The 20,047-nt window shown below is 35.4% G+C and overlaps 3 protein-coding genes across 3 annotated transcripts; 1 reads left to right on the forward strand and 2 right to left on the reverse strand.

Annotated features, from left to right (window-relative positions):
* Positions 1–1,259: 1,259 nt before the first annotated feature.
* On the forward strand, positions 1,260–6,113 carry LOC130732890 (uncharacterized WD repeat-containing protein C17D11.16). Its single transcript, XM_057584894.1, has 16 exons — positions 1,260–1,453; positions 1,529–1,725; positions 1,824–1,903; positions 1,987–2,082; positions 2,190–2,313; positions 2,857–2,915; positions 3,019–3,090; positions 3,725–3,795; positions 3,894–3,990; positions 4,442–4,516; positions 4,698–4,796; positions 5,029–5,181; positions 5,267–5,296; positions 5,383–5,445; positions 5,557–5,634; positions 5,717–6,113. Exons 1-16 carry the CDS (start codon positions 1,341–1,343, stop codon positions 5,783–5,785), a joined length of 1,476 nt encoding a protein of 491 aa, XP_057440877.1. The 5' UTR covers positions 1,260–1,340; the 3' UTR covers positions 5,786–6,113.
* An 808-nt stretch (positions 6,114–6,921) lies between these two features.
* LOC130732892 (polygalacturonase-like) lies at positions 6,922–9,527 on the reverse strand. Its single transcript, XM_057584896.1, has 6 exons — positions 9,349–9,527; positions 8,902–9,216; positions 8,610–8,739; positions 8,377–8,464; positions 7,978–8,278; positions 6,922–7,479 (listed from the first exon to the last, which is right to left on the reverse strand). Exons 1-6 carry the CDS (start codon positions 9,469–9,471, stop codon positions 7,261–7,263), a joined length of 1,176 nt encoding a protein of 391 aa, XP_057440879.1. The 5' UTR covers positions 9,472–9,527; the 3' UTR covers positions 6,922–7,260.
* A 1,272-nt stretch (positions 9,528–10,799) lies between these two features.
* On the reverse strand, positions 10,800–19,977 carry LOC130732891 (FBD-associated F-box protein At5g60610-like). Its single transcript, XM_057584895.1, has 7 exons — positions 19,878–19,977; positions 19,648–19,684; positions 19,548–19,566; positions 18,207–18,954; positions 17,890–18,030; positions 11,352–11,664; positions 10,800–11,097 (listed from the first exon to the last, which is right to left on the reverse strand). Coding segments are annotated over exons 3-7 (1,302 nt in total). The 5' UTR covers positions 19,550–19,566; positions 19,648–19,684; positions 19,878–19,977; the 3' UTR covers positions 10,800–10,999.
* Between the last annotated feature and the right edge of the window lie 70 nt (positions 19,978–20,047).

Consider the following 20,047-nt stretch of genomic DNA (forward strand, 5'->3'; position numbering starts at 1 on the left):
GCATCAAGAAAAGACACTCATATCCATGTATTCATAGTCAATTGAGTTCAGATCTACTCTAACTTATGAGTTTGTGGGAGATGTGTGATGCCAACATAAAAAACAGCGGCTCTAATTCCACCGTGCTTTTTATAATTGGAGGGTTCATGTCCATGAGTTATTTGCTGGATGACTAATAGGAATTAAAATTTGGCACCTTACCCTTTCTCATTTTCCCTTGTCCAATGGAACTGAACAAATTATAAAAATACTACAAATAAACTTAGATCAAAATTAGTCCAGATACTTTCAAAAATTTTTTTTTAGCCCAGATGGCATTGTGAACTGTAACCGGAATGGGATGATGTGTTGAAAGCATAGACGGGAATTATGGTGGGCGAAGGGGACTTTTGGTTCGGTGGAGAAGCTTCACGTTCCATAGAAATAGGGAGAAAAATCAAAGAAGCAAAGCAGAGGAGATGAGAAGAAGGAAGAAGCGTTCATTGGAAACCCTTATTTTTCTAATTGCTAATAATTAAATTTGTGCCATTAATGAGAGAACACAAAACAAGTTGTTCTCCGTGTTTTCTCCCTTCCAAAACAGAAATTAGAAAATAAAAAATAAAAACAACTTTTTTCTGTTTTGGTTTATTTGTTTTTAAAACAGAAAAATAGAACAATTTTTAAATTAATTTAAGAAAAACAGTTTTATCAAACAGGTTTTTTTGTTTTTTCATTTTATAAAACAAAAAACTCTTTTTAAAAACAGAAATCAAACAGGCCCCGCTTCCGGTAAATAAATTCCGAAACTAAAATTTCAACATTCAACTTTTTTGGGCCTGTTTGATAGCAGATTTAGTTTTCAGTTTTTAAAATAGTTTTCAGAAACAATTCTTAAAAACAGTTTTCAGAAAAAGAAAACAGTTTGAATGACATGTTTTCGAACATTTAGAAAACTGATATCTGAAAACTAAAAACTGAAACTGAAAACATCTTTTACCTGTTTTGGTTTTTTAGTTTTAAAATCTGAAAATGAGAACTGTTTTCAAAAAGTGTTTTTGAAAACAGGTCTTACCAAACAAGTTTTCAGTTTTTAAAAACTGAAAACTGTTTTGAAAACAGTTATCAAACATGCCCTTTGTATTCCAGAAAATGGAGGGTATTTTAAGGTTTTAGTATTTGGTGTGCAAAATTTAAGACCCATTGAATTATTCAAGGAAAGGTTGGGCTGAATTGGGCCTGGGCCTCTAAACCCTTTCTCTTTATTTTTCTTCTTCCTTCACTTTCTCTCACTTTATTCCAAACCCTCTCTGTTTCTCTCTCTAACTCGCCGCTGCCACCGTTTCCTTGCGGCGCCAATCATGATTGCGGCAATTTCATGGATACCGAAAGGTGCATCGAAGGCGGAACCCGTTCTCGCTGCACCTCCTTCCAAGGAAGAAGTTGAAGAACTCATCACCCTCCACGCTCAGAGGTGAAGCCCTTACCTCATCTTCTTCTACTACTACTACTTCTTGTTCTATATTTATATTTGTATTTTTATGTACAGTGTGATGGAGGAAGAGAGTGATAATGAAGATGAGATGGTGGATGAAGGTGATACCAGCAACAACAAACACAGTGAAGAAGTTGCGCAGGCATTAGCCGTCGCGAATGCTATTGGCAAAACCTCCACGGATCAATATGACGATATTGCCCTTGCCCTCAAGGCCCTCAACATGGATAATTATGATGATGAGGAAGATGGTAAAATCTATCTATCTATAAATAGTGTTTGTTCATTTTGATTGATGCTGCTTTATTTATTATGTTTGTTGATAATTTGAACATTCTGGTTATATTAGGAGTGGAGCTATTTAGTTCTGGGGTTGGTGATCTTTACTATGGAAGCAACGAAGAGGACCCATATATCAAAGATAAAAATGTGCATATTCCCAACACTTACTTTATTTAACTTGTCTTGCACTTACCCTTTTCATTCAGCATCAACAACATTTGTTTTTTCAGGATGATGATGAGGAAGAGCTTGAAGATTTGATCATTCATCCGACTGATTCGGTCATTGTTTGTGCGCGTTATGAGGATGACCTCAATCTTCTTGAGGTAACTGCTTAAATTGCCTGCTTTTAAGTGATTGGTGGTGTTATACTCCAACCTTCTTATCTATCCTGTTACTAGGCTTAATAACTGTTTTCTTTCTGCCCTGGCAGGTTTGGATACTAGAGGATGCCGGTACACCTGAAATGAACACGTATACTCATCATGATATCATAATTCCAGCATTTCCCCTCTGCACTGCTTGGCTTGACTGCCCCCTTAAAGGAGGAGAAAAAGGTCAGAACTATGGGTGCTTCCGAACCTCTGGTGTCTATATTTGTCTTGATTATGTTGATTGATTCATTGCATGTTTTGTCCAATTGTATGTTTTCTTCCTTTTCATGCTCCTGTGAACTTTCTAAGTGATGTGCTATGATAATTTCTACCTTCATTTTAGTGTGCCAAAAACATGATCAGTACATTTTTCACCGAAAGGTGAAGCCAAAAAGCTTTAGAGAATGTTGGTTTATGCCATGGTATTAGAGCCTCTAAGATGATCTGATGAAGTGAATTAGAGTTTCCCCATATTTCAAATAAAAATTAGCTAGGTGAGCCAGTGATAAAAGATATTTCAGGTGTCTTTACAATGCAACTTAAGCTTTTGAGATAGTTGATTCATGACAAAAAGATTTCTTCCAGGGTTGGCTAATTGTTTCTGTTACTGGGTTGCCTAAAATCACCTCCGTCACTCTTATAAATATGTGCTTAAAATTTGTCTCGATATTTACTTGATGCCTTGCATTATCTTATTATCCTAATATAACTTCATTATGATAGCAGGGAACTTCTTAGCTGTTGGATCAATGGAACCTTCCATAGAAATTTGGGACCTTGATGTTGTAAGTAGATTTAGAACATAAATCTAACTTCACTGTCTGCAACTTCATTTACGCAAATAGATATCTGTTTGCAGAATACCTTACAACTTCTCTTTGTTCTCAGCTTGATGAGGTTCAGCCATGCGTGGTGTTGGGTGGCATTGAGAAAAAGAAAAAGGGGAAAGCAGGGACAAAGGTTTTTTCTACATTCTTGTCAATGTCAATTACCTCTTTCATTTTCAAATGGCAACATGCTTAATTATGATTTATTTATAGAAGTTGCTTGTGTTTTGCTATTTGAAAATTTAACTGCAGCAAGTTGCTATTAACTGTTCATATTTCCAAGTCATAGACCCATTATTTATGGGAATTATTTGGTGAATGGTTATACATAATTGAGAGCAGCTGCATGCTATCTGTGCATGTATGTACATTTTTACTTTTTAGCCTATTCTTTCCAAAATAAAAATGTGATTCCTGAATTTCCTAACTATATAATATTTCAATTTGGGTAGCATTAGATGAAACTGAAAATATAGATGTCTTATGCTGTTGTGTATATGAGGATCGAATTTATTATTCTCAACTTCTCTCACTTGCTTTGCTTGACAATTTGGTTGTACCTTCTAAATTTAGACACCCGGCATGTCCCATGTGAAGCTTTCAAAGCTATATTGATTAACATTTTGAAAGAATCTGCATTCTTCATGATTTTCTTTAATCCTTTTAGACTTGAACCAAACTACTCTGCCCATTTCTTTTGATTAAAATTTGAGTTGAAGCCTTTATGTAAACCTCTTTTTCTGATTCTGCAATTCGTTTTGTGGTAGAAATCAATCAAATACAAAGATGGCAGTCACACTGACTCAGTACTTGGTCTTGCATGGAACAAGGAGTACAGGTTTGTTAAATATTTAAATTGAGTTCTGATTTTATTTATTAATTTCTTTTAACTATCTTCCTTGACACTTTTCTTGATATCATTCTTAAAATATCCAGGAATATACTTGCAAGTGCCAGTGCTGACAAGCGAGTAAAGATTTGGGATGTTGTTGCTGAGAAGTGTGATATTACGATGGAGCACCACACTGACAAGGCAAGAATTAAGCTAAAGCACATATCATTTTTATTATGAGGTCATGTTATTGAAAAAATAAAAAAAACCTCTTCGAGTGCACATGCTTTTTTAGAATCATTACACATGTGAACTTTCGAAACAGGATTTACACATAAATAGATTTTGGTGGTCTTTTAATACACAATTATAAAGCAAGCTTGAGCAGTTGTGGTATGTAATCATCAGCTTCAATTTTAAAATGATTTATCAAATATGGATATGTAAATGTGGATTAAACAATTTTTTGAATTTATCTTCGGGCTTTGTTGAGCAAAGCTCCACAATGCTGATAAGGGAAAATATGTTGCATTTTCTTAATCTAACCATGAAATGTCATATTTTTTTTCTGTCATCAACTAATTTAAATTATTTGATTCAATATGTTTAATGATGCCTTTCAAGTTTATCTCATGCCCACTTGTCCTCACAGGTTCAAGCAGTTGCTTGGAATCATTTTCAACCCCAGGTTCTTCTTACTGGTTCGTTTGATCATACTGTTGCCTTGGTAATGATCCGTTGGTCCTTGGTTACTCTGCTTTTCTTTATATTCCTCTGGCATTTGATTACTTATTATACATTTATAGTGTACTCTTTGTATATTCATGTGCGCAAAGAGATATTCCATTTAAAAATGAATATATTTGAACTTTAAAAGTCTTGGCTTTTAATTCTACTACACTTTGCAGAAGGATGGAAGGATGCCATCACATTCTGGCTATAGGTGGTCAGTCAATTCTGATGTAGAAAGCTTGGCATGGGATCCTCACACAGAACACTCTTTTGTGGTATGTTTTTGTAATTAACACTAACATTATTTTTGTTTTTCAATTTCTGATGAAGCATACTATTTTTTTTGCTGCTTTGATAATAGAAACTGCTTTCATTCTGTTGGCAACTAACTTCCTCATATGTTTTTTTAATTTACTTATTCTTATTCTGTCATATGAACTCTTTATTTTTTTCTCTTGTATGCACAGGTATTAGCTTTTACTAATTGTGATTTAATTGTTCTGTTAGGTGAGTCTTGATGATGGCACTGTCAAGTGTTTTGATATTCGAACTGCCCAGTCTAATCCCACATCTGAGCTGAGTTCTGCAGCTTCTACTTTTACCCTCCATGCACATGACAAAGCTGTTACCTCAGTATCCTATAATCCGTCAGCACCCAATGTATGTATCTTCAACATTTTTGTGATAATAGCTACTTATTATGAACTTGAGATTAACCCTTCCCTATTCACATGACCCCATGCAGCTTCTTGCCACTGGATCCATGGACAAAACGGTAATAGTCTGCTCAAATTACTATTCTCCTTTAAAATGCACTGTGGATTGTAATTCATCGTATTTGACTGCTATTACTTCTCACAGGTAAAGCTTTGGGATTTGTCGAACAACCAACCATCTTGTGTAGCATCAAAAAATCCGAAAGTAGTAAGTTTCTTTCTCTACCTAACGGATGCATGTATCTCTGATGGGAAAGTTTTCTACGAATCATGACTTTTTTACTTGATGCTGATGACTTTTTTTTATTTTGTTTGTTAGGGGGCTGTGTTTTCTGTTGTTTTCTCACAGGATAACCCCTTCTTGTTGGCTATTGGAGGCTCGAAGGGAGACTTGGATGTAAGTGAAAAGGGTCAATGAACTTTTATTACTTTTGTATCTCTTTGCATGAAATTGACTGCTGTAACTAATCATTTTGTAGGTATGGAACACCTTATCTGAATCCGGGGTCTCTCAAAGATTTAAGAATAGAACTCAATCTGCGTCTTGATTGATATTGAGTTTTAGTCTCCCTTCCCGCCCTGACCCTGAAAGAAAATATTCAGGCTGATAACTGCACAAGTTGTGTTGTAGGTATCAAAATTTTGGAACTCCGTAAAATGCGACATTTGCACTCTCCTTAAGAGAGATATGATGATTTATTATAATGGTTTCTATTCCCTTATTACGTCCCTTAGTGCATCTAGTAGTTTAGAATTACTAAGTTTTATTAGTAGTAGTTGTGAAATAGGTTGAATGGATATAATTAATGGAGTGATACTGTTTTCTTGCTATATTTCCACGTCATTATAAATTCCAATTTTCTGTTAATTTTTATTTATTTACTAACCAAAGAGGAAAGAATTTAAACCTTTCTCCATCATAGCATATGCCTATCGGCTATCATCATAGCTCTGTTGACAAAAAATAAATTACCTTAGAATTCTTTTTAATGTTATAGAAGTCACGTTGATTTATATAATACATAGTGCTATTTGCTAAAAATTAGGAAGGCCACATAGAAATTTTAACTAATAGTAAAATTTTGTTATTTTATTTTTTGAAATTATAATCTCAAACATTTGAATTTTTTTAAGTAACTCAGTCTTAAGTAGTGTAATAGTGGTTTTAGGATCTATTGGTATAATTGGTGGGATAACACTGTCTAGTTTTTGGGATGAGATTGTCTCTAACATGTGTTTAGCATAAACATATTTATAATTTTGTTTGGTTTATTCAAATTTGAGTGAACTATTATCAAAAGGTTCAAATTTATTATCAACGAGTATTAAATAGTGGGGTTATCAAAAGCATTATTGATGTTGATTAAAAAATACAAATAGAGTGAAAATGGGTGGTACATACATAGAATGAGAAGATAGGATGTGGGGAGAGGAAATCATCTCAAAATTGAAGCAGAGAGTCGAGTTAGTATGAAGGAGTTCATTTAAACATGTCATATTTTATTAAATTATTAATTGATTAATTAAATAACATATTTTTAGTTTATATAATATAATATCAAATGGTTGGGCAGGAAGAACCCATAACGATTGCAACTGGCATGGATTTTTTTCTTTATTTGAAATAATTCTCAAATATTTGAAACACTTCATATTACAAGAAAATTAAGTAAAAGAAGTGAAATTGCTCTAAAACAAAGCCTTCATACTTAATGTGACAATACACTAGTCATTACCCAATTGATTATACATAGGGATAGAGATTACAAATAATAGTAACATTCTAAGGCTAGCTTACTTTCAAAAAAAGGCTAGCTTGTGAATCTATAAAGAGTATGTTTGGGTGGACGTTTAGAATTTCAAAACTGTATTTCCACCGCTTGAATCCCAACGCTTCAAATTATAACTTTCTTTAGAACATGCAACGCTGCCACAGCTAAAGCAAACATGCACTAAGAGGGGCGAAATAAGAAAACAAAAGGCTAATATAGTAAACCATAGGACATTGAGTCCATCCAAGACTTCAAGCCCTACAACTAGGAGCTTTTCCTATAATAATGGGTTTCACATTTGCACATTTAGCAACTGCTGGAGCTCCATCGAATGTAAGAGAAATATCACTTAGTTCCACACCCTCACATGGAACCCCACTGCTACAATTAAGAATCACTCCTTCCTTGGTTTCTGATGTGCCCTTAATGTTCTTGAATTTAACATTGCTTATCTTGATTTTTGATGGACTCTGAGCCATCACAAGCATGGACAAAACAAACATAAAATATGTATTAGTTTCACTGCATCGATTATTAGATGCTCAGACAAAACGGTTTAGCACATATTTGAAAATATTTCTGTAATTAATTGTGAAGTTAAAATTAATTATGTGAAGAAAAATTTAGATGCCAGATTTGATTCTCAGGACATAAGTTGATATAAACATGTTATAACTTATAAGAGTTGAATAAAGGTTAGTGATTTAGATGATAGCATCTCTATCATGACTGTACAAAATGCAATAAAAGGAGGATTAAGATTCTCTCATGTGGGTACTTCATCTTATATTTTCATGATAAAATTTTGTGTTTATTTCTCTCTATTAATACCTACTAAATATGTGGAATGCTTTAAATACTTATAAAGAGAGATAAACACAAATTCTCACATAAAACACTACCATGTAACATAAGAGAATCCTAGAATAAAGATATAATTAAATTTAGAGTAACTTTTGACTAAATACCTGTTTTGAGCATATCTCAAAAGGACAATATTGTTGATCTATGATCACCGGGTTATAGACATTAACCATGGTAATGTCTTCAAAGGTCAAGTTTGTAACAGGAGAAGTTCCTGGAGCATTAGGCCATGTTTTGATCCTCACACCATTTTGGGTATTTGTCAAAGTACAATTCTTGACTATTAAATTCTCAACAGGCTCTTCATTTGGGTTCGTTCCCAAGCTTCCAACACTAAAGCCATGTCCAGGTCCACATTTCACATTTTGGATAGTAATTTGTTTGTTGCCATCTCCCAATGAGACGCAGTCAATTTTTTTATGGATTCCACAGTGTTGATGCTTCACCTTAAACAAAACCAGAAAAAAAAAATTGGAGAAAGTTTAACCATTAATAAAAATACACAGTCATCTCCGGTGGCAATGTCGCTGTTAAGAATTTTCACATCAGTTGATTTTGCAATATGGATTCCATCAGTGTTGATGCTATCACCTGTAAGGACAAAACCAGAAAAAAAAATATGGGACGAAAGTTTAACACATTAATAAAAATATCACTTATTTTAGGAGTTTTTTTTTTTCTCTTAAGAGGGACGACTGCCCCATTTTAAAACCTATGGAGTTCCAACCGTGGTTACCTGGAGCACTGATCTTGAAGTCATCAAATGTGAAGTCGGTGCAACCCAAAAGGCTAACATGAAAAAATTTGCTGTCCTTTGAAGTTACACTCCGAACAACTGAATGTTTCATGAAATTAAAACCAATGTTCTGTTGTATTCACAAGAAACCAAATTTTGTTAGCATTGTTTTGGTACATGTACAAGTTAGGCCTACAAGTTATATATATGACATGACCTCTTTTTAATAATACATTTTGTTTTATAAGAGAAGAAACAAGTTATATGACATTGTAAAGGCCACATTAATTACCATGGAACGCTTCGTGCAAGCTGGGTTTGTTCCACATTCTTCTTGAAGTTTCCAAGCAGTTGCACCTCGACCATCAAAAGTACCTCTTCCTGATAAGGTAAAGTAGTCAACATATCCAATTGTAACCCATTGGAAAGCCCCATCAAGTGCAAATGGGTTTGTTGGTGCTTGAATTGTGCCATCAACTTGAATCTCTATGGGAGCCTTACAAGGACCTTTAACATCTACTGCATTCATCTCGTATGTCCCTTCAGAAATCACAATTTTGCTTGGTCTTGTTGATGCACATGCTTGTTTCCAAGCACTTAAGAAAGCCTTTCAAAAGAACATATAGATACAAATCAATTACAAAATAATAACATTTTTTATAAGCTACAAAATAATAACATGATATGGGGAGAATATTCTGCTTCAAGACTTTTAGTGGTAAAGTAAACATGATATTACCTGTGTTATGTCCGAATTTGGTGCTCCACCAAATGTTGTTATATCAAAGACAATGGAATGAGCTGAACCAGAAAGCAAAAATAAGAATAGAACAATTGCTGTGGGGCTCAGTCTCATATCCATGTTGTTTGTTATTGAAACTTTGTCTTGCACTTTCTAACAATGAGTGTTGTTTTCAAAATACGAAAGAACAATATTTATAATGGAGTTTGCCTAGCCTCAAAAGTCAAAACCATTAAAATTAAAATGTGAATAAATTACCATTTATATTTTTCTATCAAAACCATGTATACATTGTTGCACTAAAATGGGGTTAATGAGAAAATCTAGAAATTGACCCTGTATGGTAGATTAGATTCATTAGAAGGCCAATTAAGGCAAGTTCGATACGGTTGATTAAAAAATTATTACTACTATTAATTTAAATTATATTATTGTTGTATTACTTTATATTAATTAGAAAAAATATTAAAATTAATCTGAGTCAATTACAAAATTGCTGAACAGAAATTATTGCTTGATTGAAGATTCATGAAATCCGGAGCGATCAACGAAACTGAGGAGGCGTGTTGGTGAGAGAATCACGGCAGAACAGAAAGGGTATGCGGCTTGTAGAGTTTTCTCAATTAAAAGGGTATTTTAGTAAAAACGGCATGTGAAGGTGTGTTGAAGATAAGAGAAATGCCAGACAAAACATAGACGAATGAAAACGATCGAATTGTTTCTATTGGTTACTTTTTCCTAAATTTTCGGGAGTTTACCATGTATTCTGCTTGGTTACACATATTTGAGAGACAAGGTGTTGGTTCTTGCAATTTGTTTCGTAAGATAATCCCCATTACTCAAACTTATTTGAATGAAATTAAGAAAAACATGGTAGGAATTAATCAACTATTGGTATTTTAAACCTAATTCAATGAAACAAAAAGCTAGGGGGTTCACAATATTTATATTTTCGAATGGTATTACACAATTAGCAAGTGTCACCCCAAACCATGGAGAATGATTCAATGATGGGAAAGCTCGTCCCACAATACCAACTAAAATCATCAACAACATCAAAATATTGGAGGAGCAACTCAATTTTCAGTTATGATATAAAACTTGACAACTCTCAGCAAACCACAAGATTGTTATATATGCAACTAATTGACAAAAAAATTAGTATTTATTTATTGAGTTCTGAAAAGAACCGTCTTCAATAATTAGTGTTGCTTAGTAGCAATAAACATGAAACAATTGAGCTAATTGAGGACATTTGAAATGAAAGGTTGTCTTGCTGATTTTTCAGTTTTTATTAGTGCACATTGTTATGTATCCTAAGTATTAGGTATAGTTCTTAATATCATGATATATGTGATAGGATATGTTTAAAAGCAAGTGAAATTTCCTGTCAGATAACAGATCATTAAAGAAACCTTGGTTGAAATTTTCAACTGATGTACTGAGGATAGAAGAAAATAATGAACTGTGATAAATGTGAAGTGTCTCTAATAATACCCAATAATTGTAATTTTTTTTTCTCACCAAAGTAACAAGGCGGGATCCAATTGCACCATGGCTCTTCTAGGATTTTCTCATCTGGGATTTAGGGGAAGAAAATTAAGCTGACCCTAACAAACAACTTGATGCACTATCTTCCTTCAATTCTCTATCTTTGAACTAAATATAGAAAATATAACGAAGCTGCTATAAACATAAAAGGTCTATCCGGCGCCCACCATGGGCTAGCTTCATTCTCTTTATTTCCTACATCAAACAAAGATGAGGCACAAGAGATGCTTAATAAGGGTTGAAAATGTGTGAAGGATGATTTAGTATATATATAAATAGTATTAACATGTTTTTTCACTTTATTTTAGAAATGGATTAAGCCAAGTCAACCTTGACATAATCTATTTTCACCCGTAATCATGTGCAGTGAATTTTCTTTGTAAAATTTTATCAATAAATAGAATATCTTCATTATCATCATGCATGATATGAGAGGTGAGTTTTTTTACCTTTAGTAACAACTGAAAGTTCACATGCATGAGAGATCTTTGGGTAGGAGGACAATATTTCAACAAGTCGGCGGTGATAGCTATTACAGTAACACATATCGAAACAATGGATTGTCATGACCTGTAAAACCCTCGCCTTTTGCAGGATGTATGCTGCAAATCGAAGATCATCTTCCCAGCCTCCATAGTCACTAAGGGAAATTATTCTCAGGTGTGACGAAACACATTCAGGAACATAAGCCGGATATTCCCAATCCTCGCGGTTAGGACCCTCATATCCCCAATCAAATATCCAATCCTCCTCACGTTGGCCCTGTTAAAAAAACACGGTCTTCATGCAAATTAATTTTAGCACATTTAGAGTATATTGTAAATAATATCCACTAAATGTTCATAGTAGTAGAAATATATGGTCGACCATGGGTGAGTAAATGACATAGTTTTATATTAATTTGCTTTCATGCAAATTAATTTTAGCACATATACAATATATATTGTAAATAATATCCACGGAATATTAATAGTTACAAAGTTGTTAAATTCTTGAATAGACTCTTAAACTTGACGAGTCTACGTATCGAGGTCTCCAAAACGATTTTACACGAGTTTGACATTTTACATTATGAGTCTACGGGTTAACTCTTAAAAACGAGTTTACCTCCTCAAAACGAGTCTGCTAAACTCTCCAGTCTGACGACCTTAGTTGTAAAAACATATGGTCGACCATGGGTGAGTAAATGACATAGTTTTATACAATATTATTCTAGCAGAAGCATTCCTAAAAAGACACTTGGACTTAAAGTGTGAAAAATGCATATATATATATATATATATATATATATATATATATATTGACATAATTCATCTATCATGGGTTTGAAAGAAAGTACTGCAATTTTCTAGAACTAGTTAATATAAAAAAATAGATAAAAAGAAGTTAGTGAGTGTGTCATGATAATTCCAAAATTATCAGGTCTAGATAGTTCTAATTATTAAATATTACTAGCCGACATTAAGATGTTGGTAAGCTCAAACCTAAATAGGCACACTTACAATGTAAGTAATCATCAAGAAATCAATCTCGTTTCCTCCCGTATGCTCCTAGTCTCTATTTCAAATACATCCATTTCCAACTAGTTCTATACTTCCACAAACCACACAGTTTCCCTTCCATATCCAATACAATTTCCATCTTATAACTAATCTAATACCCTTAGTGGTACATGTGCTAAGTTCGGTCATACACTGAGCGTAGTAATATTACCTCCTCTTTCTATTTCAAAATTATCTCAATTACTTCCGAAATAATTAGCCATAGGCCTCTAAGACTTAAACTCACACAAAAGGAGCACAAGCCTACAAAGGCCTTTGAGGTTCCGCTTGAGTATAAGTCAGGCAGAGAAAAATTAGCTATGGGACGCTGAGACTCAAGTTCACACACAAGGAGCACAAGCAAACCATGATGGCCTCTGAGGTTCCTCTTGAGTACAAGCCCACACAGATAACATATCCGACAAGACAAGGTCAGTTGGACTTGAGGAGGAGGATAAATTAAAATTACTAGAAACTATGAAAGGTAGATGGAGCACTAGATGCATCCCAACACGGGAGTTAATCAGTCTTACTGCTACACGGCAGGACCTCATGTGTCTAATCTATCGGATAGCTACACGGCAACATATCACGTGTCTACTCTATCAAACAGGTACACGGCCATACATTATGTTTGTAATGAGTTTTCTATCAAGATTCATGCGGAGCTCAATTCAAATATCACTTCACTAGATAAGCTGACAATTAAAGAGATAAAGCTCGACTACCGCAGTGTTGTTAAATAGCGGCTATAGCGGCCGCGACCTGCTATAGCGTAGCGGGAATTTGCCTCACCGCAATCGTTATGCCGCTACATCGCGGCCACCGCGATAATCGCGATCGCGGCCGCGAACGCCATAGCGGCGTTATGCCAGAAACGGAAATAACGGATTTTTAGGAATTCAAACGTTTTCTGGCTAGTTTTTAGGATTTTAAATAAGGAATATAATGGGCCACCGTCTATTCCCAATTTCCCATTAATTACCCTAATTCCCTAATAACTACTCTCTATATTAACGCTTCAACTCTCCTCTCCTCTCTTTCAAATTCTCTGATTTCTCTCTGGTTCTCACTTCTCAGAGACTACACTCTGACTCTGCAGCACGGTTGCAACTTGCAAGCAAACCTTCTCAGAGTTTCTGCTTTATGGTGAGTAGATCGTTTTCCGCATCCTATTCCTCTGTTTTTTGTTGAAAACGTATACTCTGTTTTTCATTGTTTCTTCCTCCTCTACCCTGTTTCACGGTTTTCTTCTCTGTTTTTCAATGTTTTTCCTCCTTTAACAGTCATCTTCTCTTCTCTTTTTCTTTTATTTTTGTTCAAAACTCATGCTCTGTTTTCCATTGTTTCTTCCTTTACTAAACTTATAATATCTTCCTGTTTCACAGAATCACAGTTTACTTCTCTGTTCAAATTTCAAAACTCATGCTCTGTTTTCCATTGTTTCTTCCTTTACTAAACTTATAATATCTTCCTGTTTCACAGAATCACAGTTTTCTTCTCTGTTCAAATTTCAAAACTCATGCTCTGTTTTCCATTGTTTCTTCTTCCTTTTCTCTTAACTTATCTCTTACGTAATCTTATCTCTTACATGTACTGTTTTATTTTGAAAACTCAGAACCATGGCTGCACAAGGTTCCAATGCAACCCCTGAAGTACCTCAAAGAGCTGATCCTGGCTGGAAGTTTTGTAAGCCATATGATGCGCATGATACCAGCCACTGTATTTGTAATTTTTGTGGTAAAATGACGAAGGGGGGAATTACAAGAATGAAGGAGCACTTGATGGCTAAGCCAGGGAATGTTGCACCTTGTCCTGAGTGCCCGAAAGAAGTTCGAGATGAACTGTGGGCAATTTTGAATGACAAGAAAAAGAAAGACAGCGAAGCATATGAAAGGGTTCGCCTTAATCTTCTTGATGATGACTGCCTCCGTGGTGATAGTGATGAGGAACGTGCTATGGATGAAGGGCTGGAGATTGCAACTAGAGAAAATAAAAATAAAAAGGTTCTGAAGGGCCAGATTGATATGTACCTCCGAAAACCAGAAAGTGCCATTGCAAAGAAGAAGAATGAGAAGTTAAGGCAGGAAAGCATCAGAGCCTCATGTGATAAGGAGTCTACAGCAAGAGTTCATCAGTATATTGCCCGCTTTTGGTATCAAGCAGGCTTGTCTTTTAACATGGTTAAGTTGCAAAGCTTTCGTGACATGCTTGCGGCTGTTGGAAGCTTCGGACCTCATTTAAAACCGCCTTCATATCATGACATAAGGGTTCCACTTCTTGCAAAGGAGGTAGACTACACTGAGAATTTGTTGAAGGGCCAGAAGGAGCAATGGAAAAGATTTGGTTGCTCTATTATGTCCGATGCATGGACTGATAGAAAACAAAGATCAATTATTAACTTCATGGTGAATTGTTCAGCTGGAACAATGTTTCTTAAATCGGTTGATGCCTCTGATTATGTGAAAACTGGTGAGAAACTATTTGAGCTGCTTGACTCCATAATTGATGAGGTTGGGGAAGAGAATGTAGTTCATGTTATAACTGACAATGGCAGCAACTATGTGAGTGCGGGAAAGATGCTAGAAGAAAAAAGACCCAACTTATATTGGACACCATGTGCAGCTCACTGCATAGATTTAATGTTGGAAGACATTGGGAAGATTCCTCTCATAAAGAAAACAATTCAAAGAGCCATATCACTTGTTGGTTTCATTTACGGTCACACTAGTACATTGAGCTTGTTGAGGTACTATACCAAGAAAAGAGAATTGGTAAGGCATGCTGTTACAAGATTTGCAACATCCTATCTTACATTGAAAAGATTGCGGAAGGAGAAGGGGAAATTGAGGGAGATGTTTGTGTCACACACTTGGACAAATAACAAGCTGTCCAACGAGCCAAAAGGAAAGCAAGCCACAAAAACCGTTTTGATGAACTCTTTCTGGAACAGTGTGTGTTTTATATTAAAGGTAATTTTGCTGTTTTTGTTTTTCTATTTTTTTCACATTTTACTGTTTCTGTTTTTCAGTTTTTCTATTTTTTTCAAATCTGAAACTGTTTTTTCACTCTCTTTTTTTCCATACACTCAAGGTCATGGGTCCATTGGTATGTGTACTACGCTTAGCGGACAGCGAGAAGAAACCCGCTATGGGTTATATCTATGAGGCTATGGATAAGGCCAAAGAAGCAATCAGAGCTTCCCTTCATGATGACAAAAGCAAATATCAAAAAATCTGGGACATCATAGACAATAGGTGGAATAGCCAACTACATCGACCATTGCATGCTGCTGGCCACTTCCTAAACCCAGAGTACTACTACAATGATTCAGAATTGGACTATGATTTTGAGGTGCAGAAAGGAGTCTATGATTGTGTAGAAAGGTTGTCACCTACTGATGAGCTAAGGAAGAAGATACTCACCGAGCTACCAATTTACAAATCTGGTGGTGGTATGTTTGGAAGCAAGTTTGCAATTGAACAAAGGGGCACAATTGCACCAGGTGAGCAGAATTGAATATCTTTATATGTTAAATTGTTAATGCATTTGGATTGCATAACATTTGACTTATAATTGGATTTTGAACTTATGCTTTTGTAGCTCAATGGTGGAGAATGTATGGACAATCAACACCAAATTTGACAAAGTTGGCAATAAAGATTTTAAGTTTGACTTGCAGTGCTTCAGGGTGTGAACGGAATTGGAGTGTGTTTGAGCAAGTAAGCTCTTCAACTAATCAACTCTACTATTTGCTAATATTTATTCTTGTACTTGCTAACTTTTATCAACTCTACTTTAGTTTAGATTTTAATTTTATTACCTTATCATCTTTATAGATTCATACAAAGAAAAGAAATAAGTTTGAGCATAAGAGACTTGAGGACTTGGTGTTTGTCAAGTATAATCAAGCACTAGTAAGAAGGTACAATATTAGAGATGAGTTGGACCCTATCTCCTTGGATGACATTGATGAGAGCAATGAATGGCTAGTGGGGACAATGGAAGAGGATGGAGATGATGCTGGAAATGATAGGGTATTTCCGGAGGACGACCTCACTTGGGATGTTGTTTACAAAGCTTCGGGAATTGGAGAGCCTAGTACTAACACTAGGCGAGGAACTAGAAAGAGAAAAGAGGTCACAACTGCTGCAGGTAATTCATCTAAGAAGAAGAAAGGTGCTACTGCTTCCAAGAACGGAAAAGAGCCGATTGTTATTGAAGATGAAGAAGAAGAGATTTCAGATAATGATTTGGAGGACTCTGAAATAGAAGCTGATGGATATGTTTCACTTTCTGATGAAGTGGATGATGAAAATTCTGGGGAGGAGGAAGAGGATAACGAGTAGAATTGACTTTTGTTGCATTACTTTTACTGTTTTGAGGCTTCAGTTTAAATTTTGTTGTTTTAAGTACTTCTGTTATTTGTTTTGAGCTGCTGGGCAGCCTTGAATTATGTTCTTTTGAGACTTGCGTTAAAATTGTGTTGTTTTAAGTACTTTTGTTATCTGTTTTGAGCTGTTGGACAGCCTTGAATTATGTTGTTTTGAGACTTTGAGTTAAAATGATGTTGTTTTTAGCTGTTTTTTTGTATAATATTGTACTTATTTTAACCGCTATGCGGTAACGGCTATTTGCCCGCGACGCGATCCGCGAAACGAAATAGCGGATTTTTGCCTCGCCGCGATTTTCCGCGATCGCGATTTGACAACACTGGACTACCGTAGCATTGAAGATTAAATTGCAGATATATTTACGAAGGCACTGCTAAAATCAAGATTTGAAGAGCTACACACTATGTTTGTAGTTTCAGAAAATTGCATCAAGGAGGAGTGAAAGAAGGTGCTGCAATTTTCTAGAACTAATTAATATAAAATAAAATAGATGAAAAGAAGTTAGTGAGTGCATCAAGATAATTCTAGAATGATCATGTCTAGATAGTTCTAATTATTAAATATTACTAGCCGACATTAAGATGTTGGTAAGATCAAGCCTATAAATAGGCACACTTACAATGTAATTACTCCTCTTGATTAACAATCCCGTCTCCTCTTGTATTCGCCTAGTCTCTATTTCAAATACATCCATTTCCAACTAGTTCTATACTTCCACAAACCACACGGTTTCCCTTCCTATTTCCAAATTCCAATACAATTTTCATCCTATTTCCAATACAATTTCCATCTTATAACTAATCTAATACTAACAGGGTTGAATTTTATTAGAAATTAGGAGGTATAACTCAACCACAAAAGCTAGCTAGAGATTTAAGGGTTGCACAACCTTTATAAACACTTGATTGGCTTTATCTCTAGCCAATGTGGGACTTCTAACAAATTTCAACTTTTTCATTAGAGCACAATAGGGCAACAAGGATTGGAATGAAAATGAAGAGATAATTATTTTCTAATAAAAAAAAAGTTAGAAATATCAATAGACGACAAACCGTTCTCATGTTAAGAATTTGAAGCTTGGGACATTTCTGTAGCACATGCACTGCCAGATCCCATCCACGAAATGAAGTTTCGTAGATGTTTAAGTGGATTAAGTTGTTAAATGTTGGGAAGGCATCGCCATTAAATGTACCCTGCATGCATATAAAAGATAAATGATTTAATTAAAAATATAATAATGGAAAAACATGGGTATGTAAGAGATAGAAACGTAAGGATTGGGGGCAGAATGGTACTAATTTACTAACTTTTTTTAGAGTAATTTAATAACTTTACTAACAACTAACATTGACTTATAAAAAAAATATACCTTGGTTATGTCAAGAAACTCGAGATTTAGAAATGCGGACATGGGAAGAGGAAGATGGGTTGTGGAAAATATGTTTGCTTTGATCAAGTTTTTGTTGGGTAAGGGTGTAAAGTATGTTGCATGATCATGTTGTCTAAAATAAAAGTGTGCAGCGTGGAAATCCTCTAGAACAGGACACAGAGAAAGAAGCCTGAGTGGATCATGAGGGCTGTCGAAAGTAATTTGTTGCAAACGAAGGGTTTTGAGGGACGGAAGATGAACGGAAGATGAAGGTTGAATAAATAAAGAAGTGAGATCGAGGAGTACGAGAGTTTGGGAGGTCAGAATGCAAGGCGGCAAGTGAAAGCTTGGCAGTGAGAGTGTCAAATCCTGAATGTGACGTTGTTTCGCGGCGGCCATCCACTGGTCGAGTTTGAACCGTGACAAAAGATGTGAAGAACCGTTGTATTTGAGGTGCAGGGATGTGATACTAATGTGTTGGTTGTGATGGGAGAGCATAAGTGTGTCCACTAGGCTTATGAAGGAACGGCAGCGTGTGGGATTAGAACCATCTTCATCAAGGTGAAGGACTTGCAAAGGCCGGGGTAGGTTAGCCCACCTCTTGGAAAGAACTCCGGTGGCCAAAGCTTGTTTCGTTGGGAGAAAAGAGAGTATGTGATACAATAACTCATCTGGTAAGGTGCTGATAACATCAACATCAACCATGTTTCGATCACCACCAGTGGCGGAGCCAGAAATTTTTTTAAGCCTGGGCAAAAAAAATTAAATCGCAATTAAGCATGTTAACTACAAAAAATATTAAAGCACAGTAACGGCCTAGGTGATATTAAAAGGTAAAAAACAGTACAGTAGGGAAATCAATTTGTTAAGCATGAAGAGAGAAATGGGTAAAATTAGAACTCTAGCAACAAAGAACATTTCCCTTCCATATGATCTCAACCAACTACATCATATAATGGAAACATAGATACTAACTTGAGGCTTCCAAGTTTAACAGATCATTTTCTGTTCACAACCTGCAACCCAATCTAGGCGGAAAGATCTAGCTAGACATCATAAACTAAAATATCCCTGGCTAAGCAAATGGTGAAACCAGATTTGGGGGTGTTCAACAGAAATTCCATAAAAGTACAACATTCAAAAGCGTACAAGCTCTCACTAAAAACTAACACAAATGGAGCCATAACACAGACAAATTACAGCAGTCCAAAGATTTCATTGTTTGCATGGTATTTAAAGCATTAGCAAAAATGGTAAAATTAATTAAGATAATACACGAACAAATTGCATAAATGTATACAGAAGATGGAGAACAAGCATTAAAGGGATATAAGAACTTACATCTTCCTCCATTGGGCGGCTTGAAAAGAGAAAACAAAATGTTAGTATATAATTAAAAAGCAGAAAAATTTGATACAAAATTCAGCAAAAAAAAAAATACCTCATTTTGGAAGAAACAGCAGAGCAGTTGCAAAATCCTTCAAAAAAAAACCAGCACAAGAGAGAAAATCAGTCAAACGGAAAATATTGCAAAGAATAAGAAACATCATGAGAGAAATTTGGAAGATGGGGGAGAAAAAGTGGGAAGCATCTTGAGTTCAGGTCTCCATGAAATTTCCGCATAAACAACTCGGAAGAAGAAGAAGAATGGGAGTAGGAGGAGGAACTCACCACAGCAAGAGCGAGAGATGTGCAGAGTCGAGAAGAAAAGTGAAGAAGGTAAGAATTAGGGTTTATATTGACCAGAAACAACTTAGAAACCGAAACCGGGGTTTCTGGAGTAATGGACCACTTTAGCCTTGGGCCGGTGTACTTTTAAAGCCCGTTTGGTGGTCAGGATA

This window comes from Lotus japonicus, chromosome 1 (genome assembly GCF_012489685.1).
Source record: "Lotus japonicus ecotype B-129 chromosome 1, LjGifu_v1.2".
NCBI classification, from domain to species: Eukaryota; Viridiplantae; Streptophyta; class Magnoliopsida; order Fabales; family Fabaceae; genus Lotus; species Lotus japonicus.

Bases quoted from the DNA above. Each gene is read 5' to 3' on its own strand.
- LOC130732892 (XM_057584896.1), bottom strand. From the start codon at position 9,471: ATGGATATGAGACTGAGCCCCACAGCAATTGTTCTATTCTTATTTTTG. The intron at 8,740-8,901 runs GTAATTAATGTG...TGAATACAACAG, and splicing joins CTTGCACGAAGCGTTCCATG to AACATTGGTTTTAATTTCAT. The intron at 7,480-7,977 runs GTATTTAGTCAA...GTGATGGCTCAG, and splicing joins TTGAGATATGCTCAAAACAG to AGTCCATCAAAAATCAAGAT.
- LOC130732891 (XM_057584895.1), bottom strand. The intron at 11,665-17,889 runs GTTTGTCGTCTA...TTTTTTTAACAG, and splicing joins AAATTCTTAACATGAGAACG to GGCCAACGTGAGGAGGATTG. The intron at 11,098-11,351 runs GTAAAAAAACTC...TGTTTGATGTAG, and splicing joins ACTTTCAGTTGTTACTAAAG to GAAATAAAGAGAATGAAGCT.
- LOC130732890 (XM_057584894.1), top strand. From the start codon at position 1,341: ATGATTGCGGCAATTTCATGGATACCGAAAGGTGCATCGAAGGCGGAA. The intron at 1,726-1,823 runs GTAAAATCTATC...TGGTTATATTAG, and splicing joins TTATGATGATGAGGAAGATG to GAGTGGAGCTATTTAGTTCT. The intron at 2,083-2,189 runs GTAACTGCTTAA...CTGCCCTGGCAG, and splicing joins ATGACCTCAATCTTCTTGAG to GTTTGGATACTAGAGGATGC.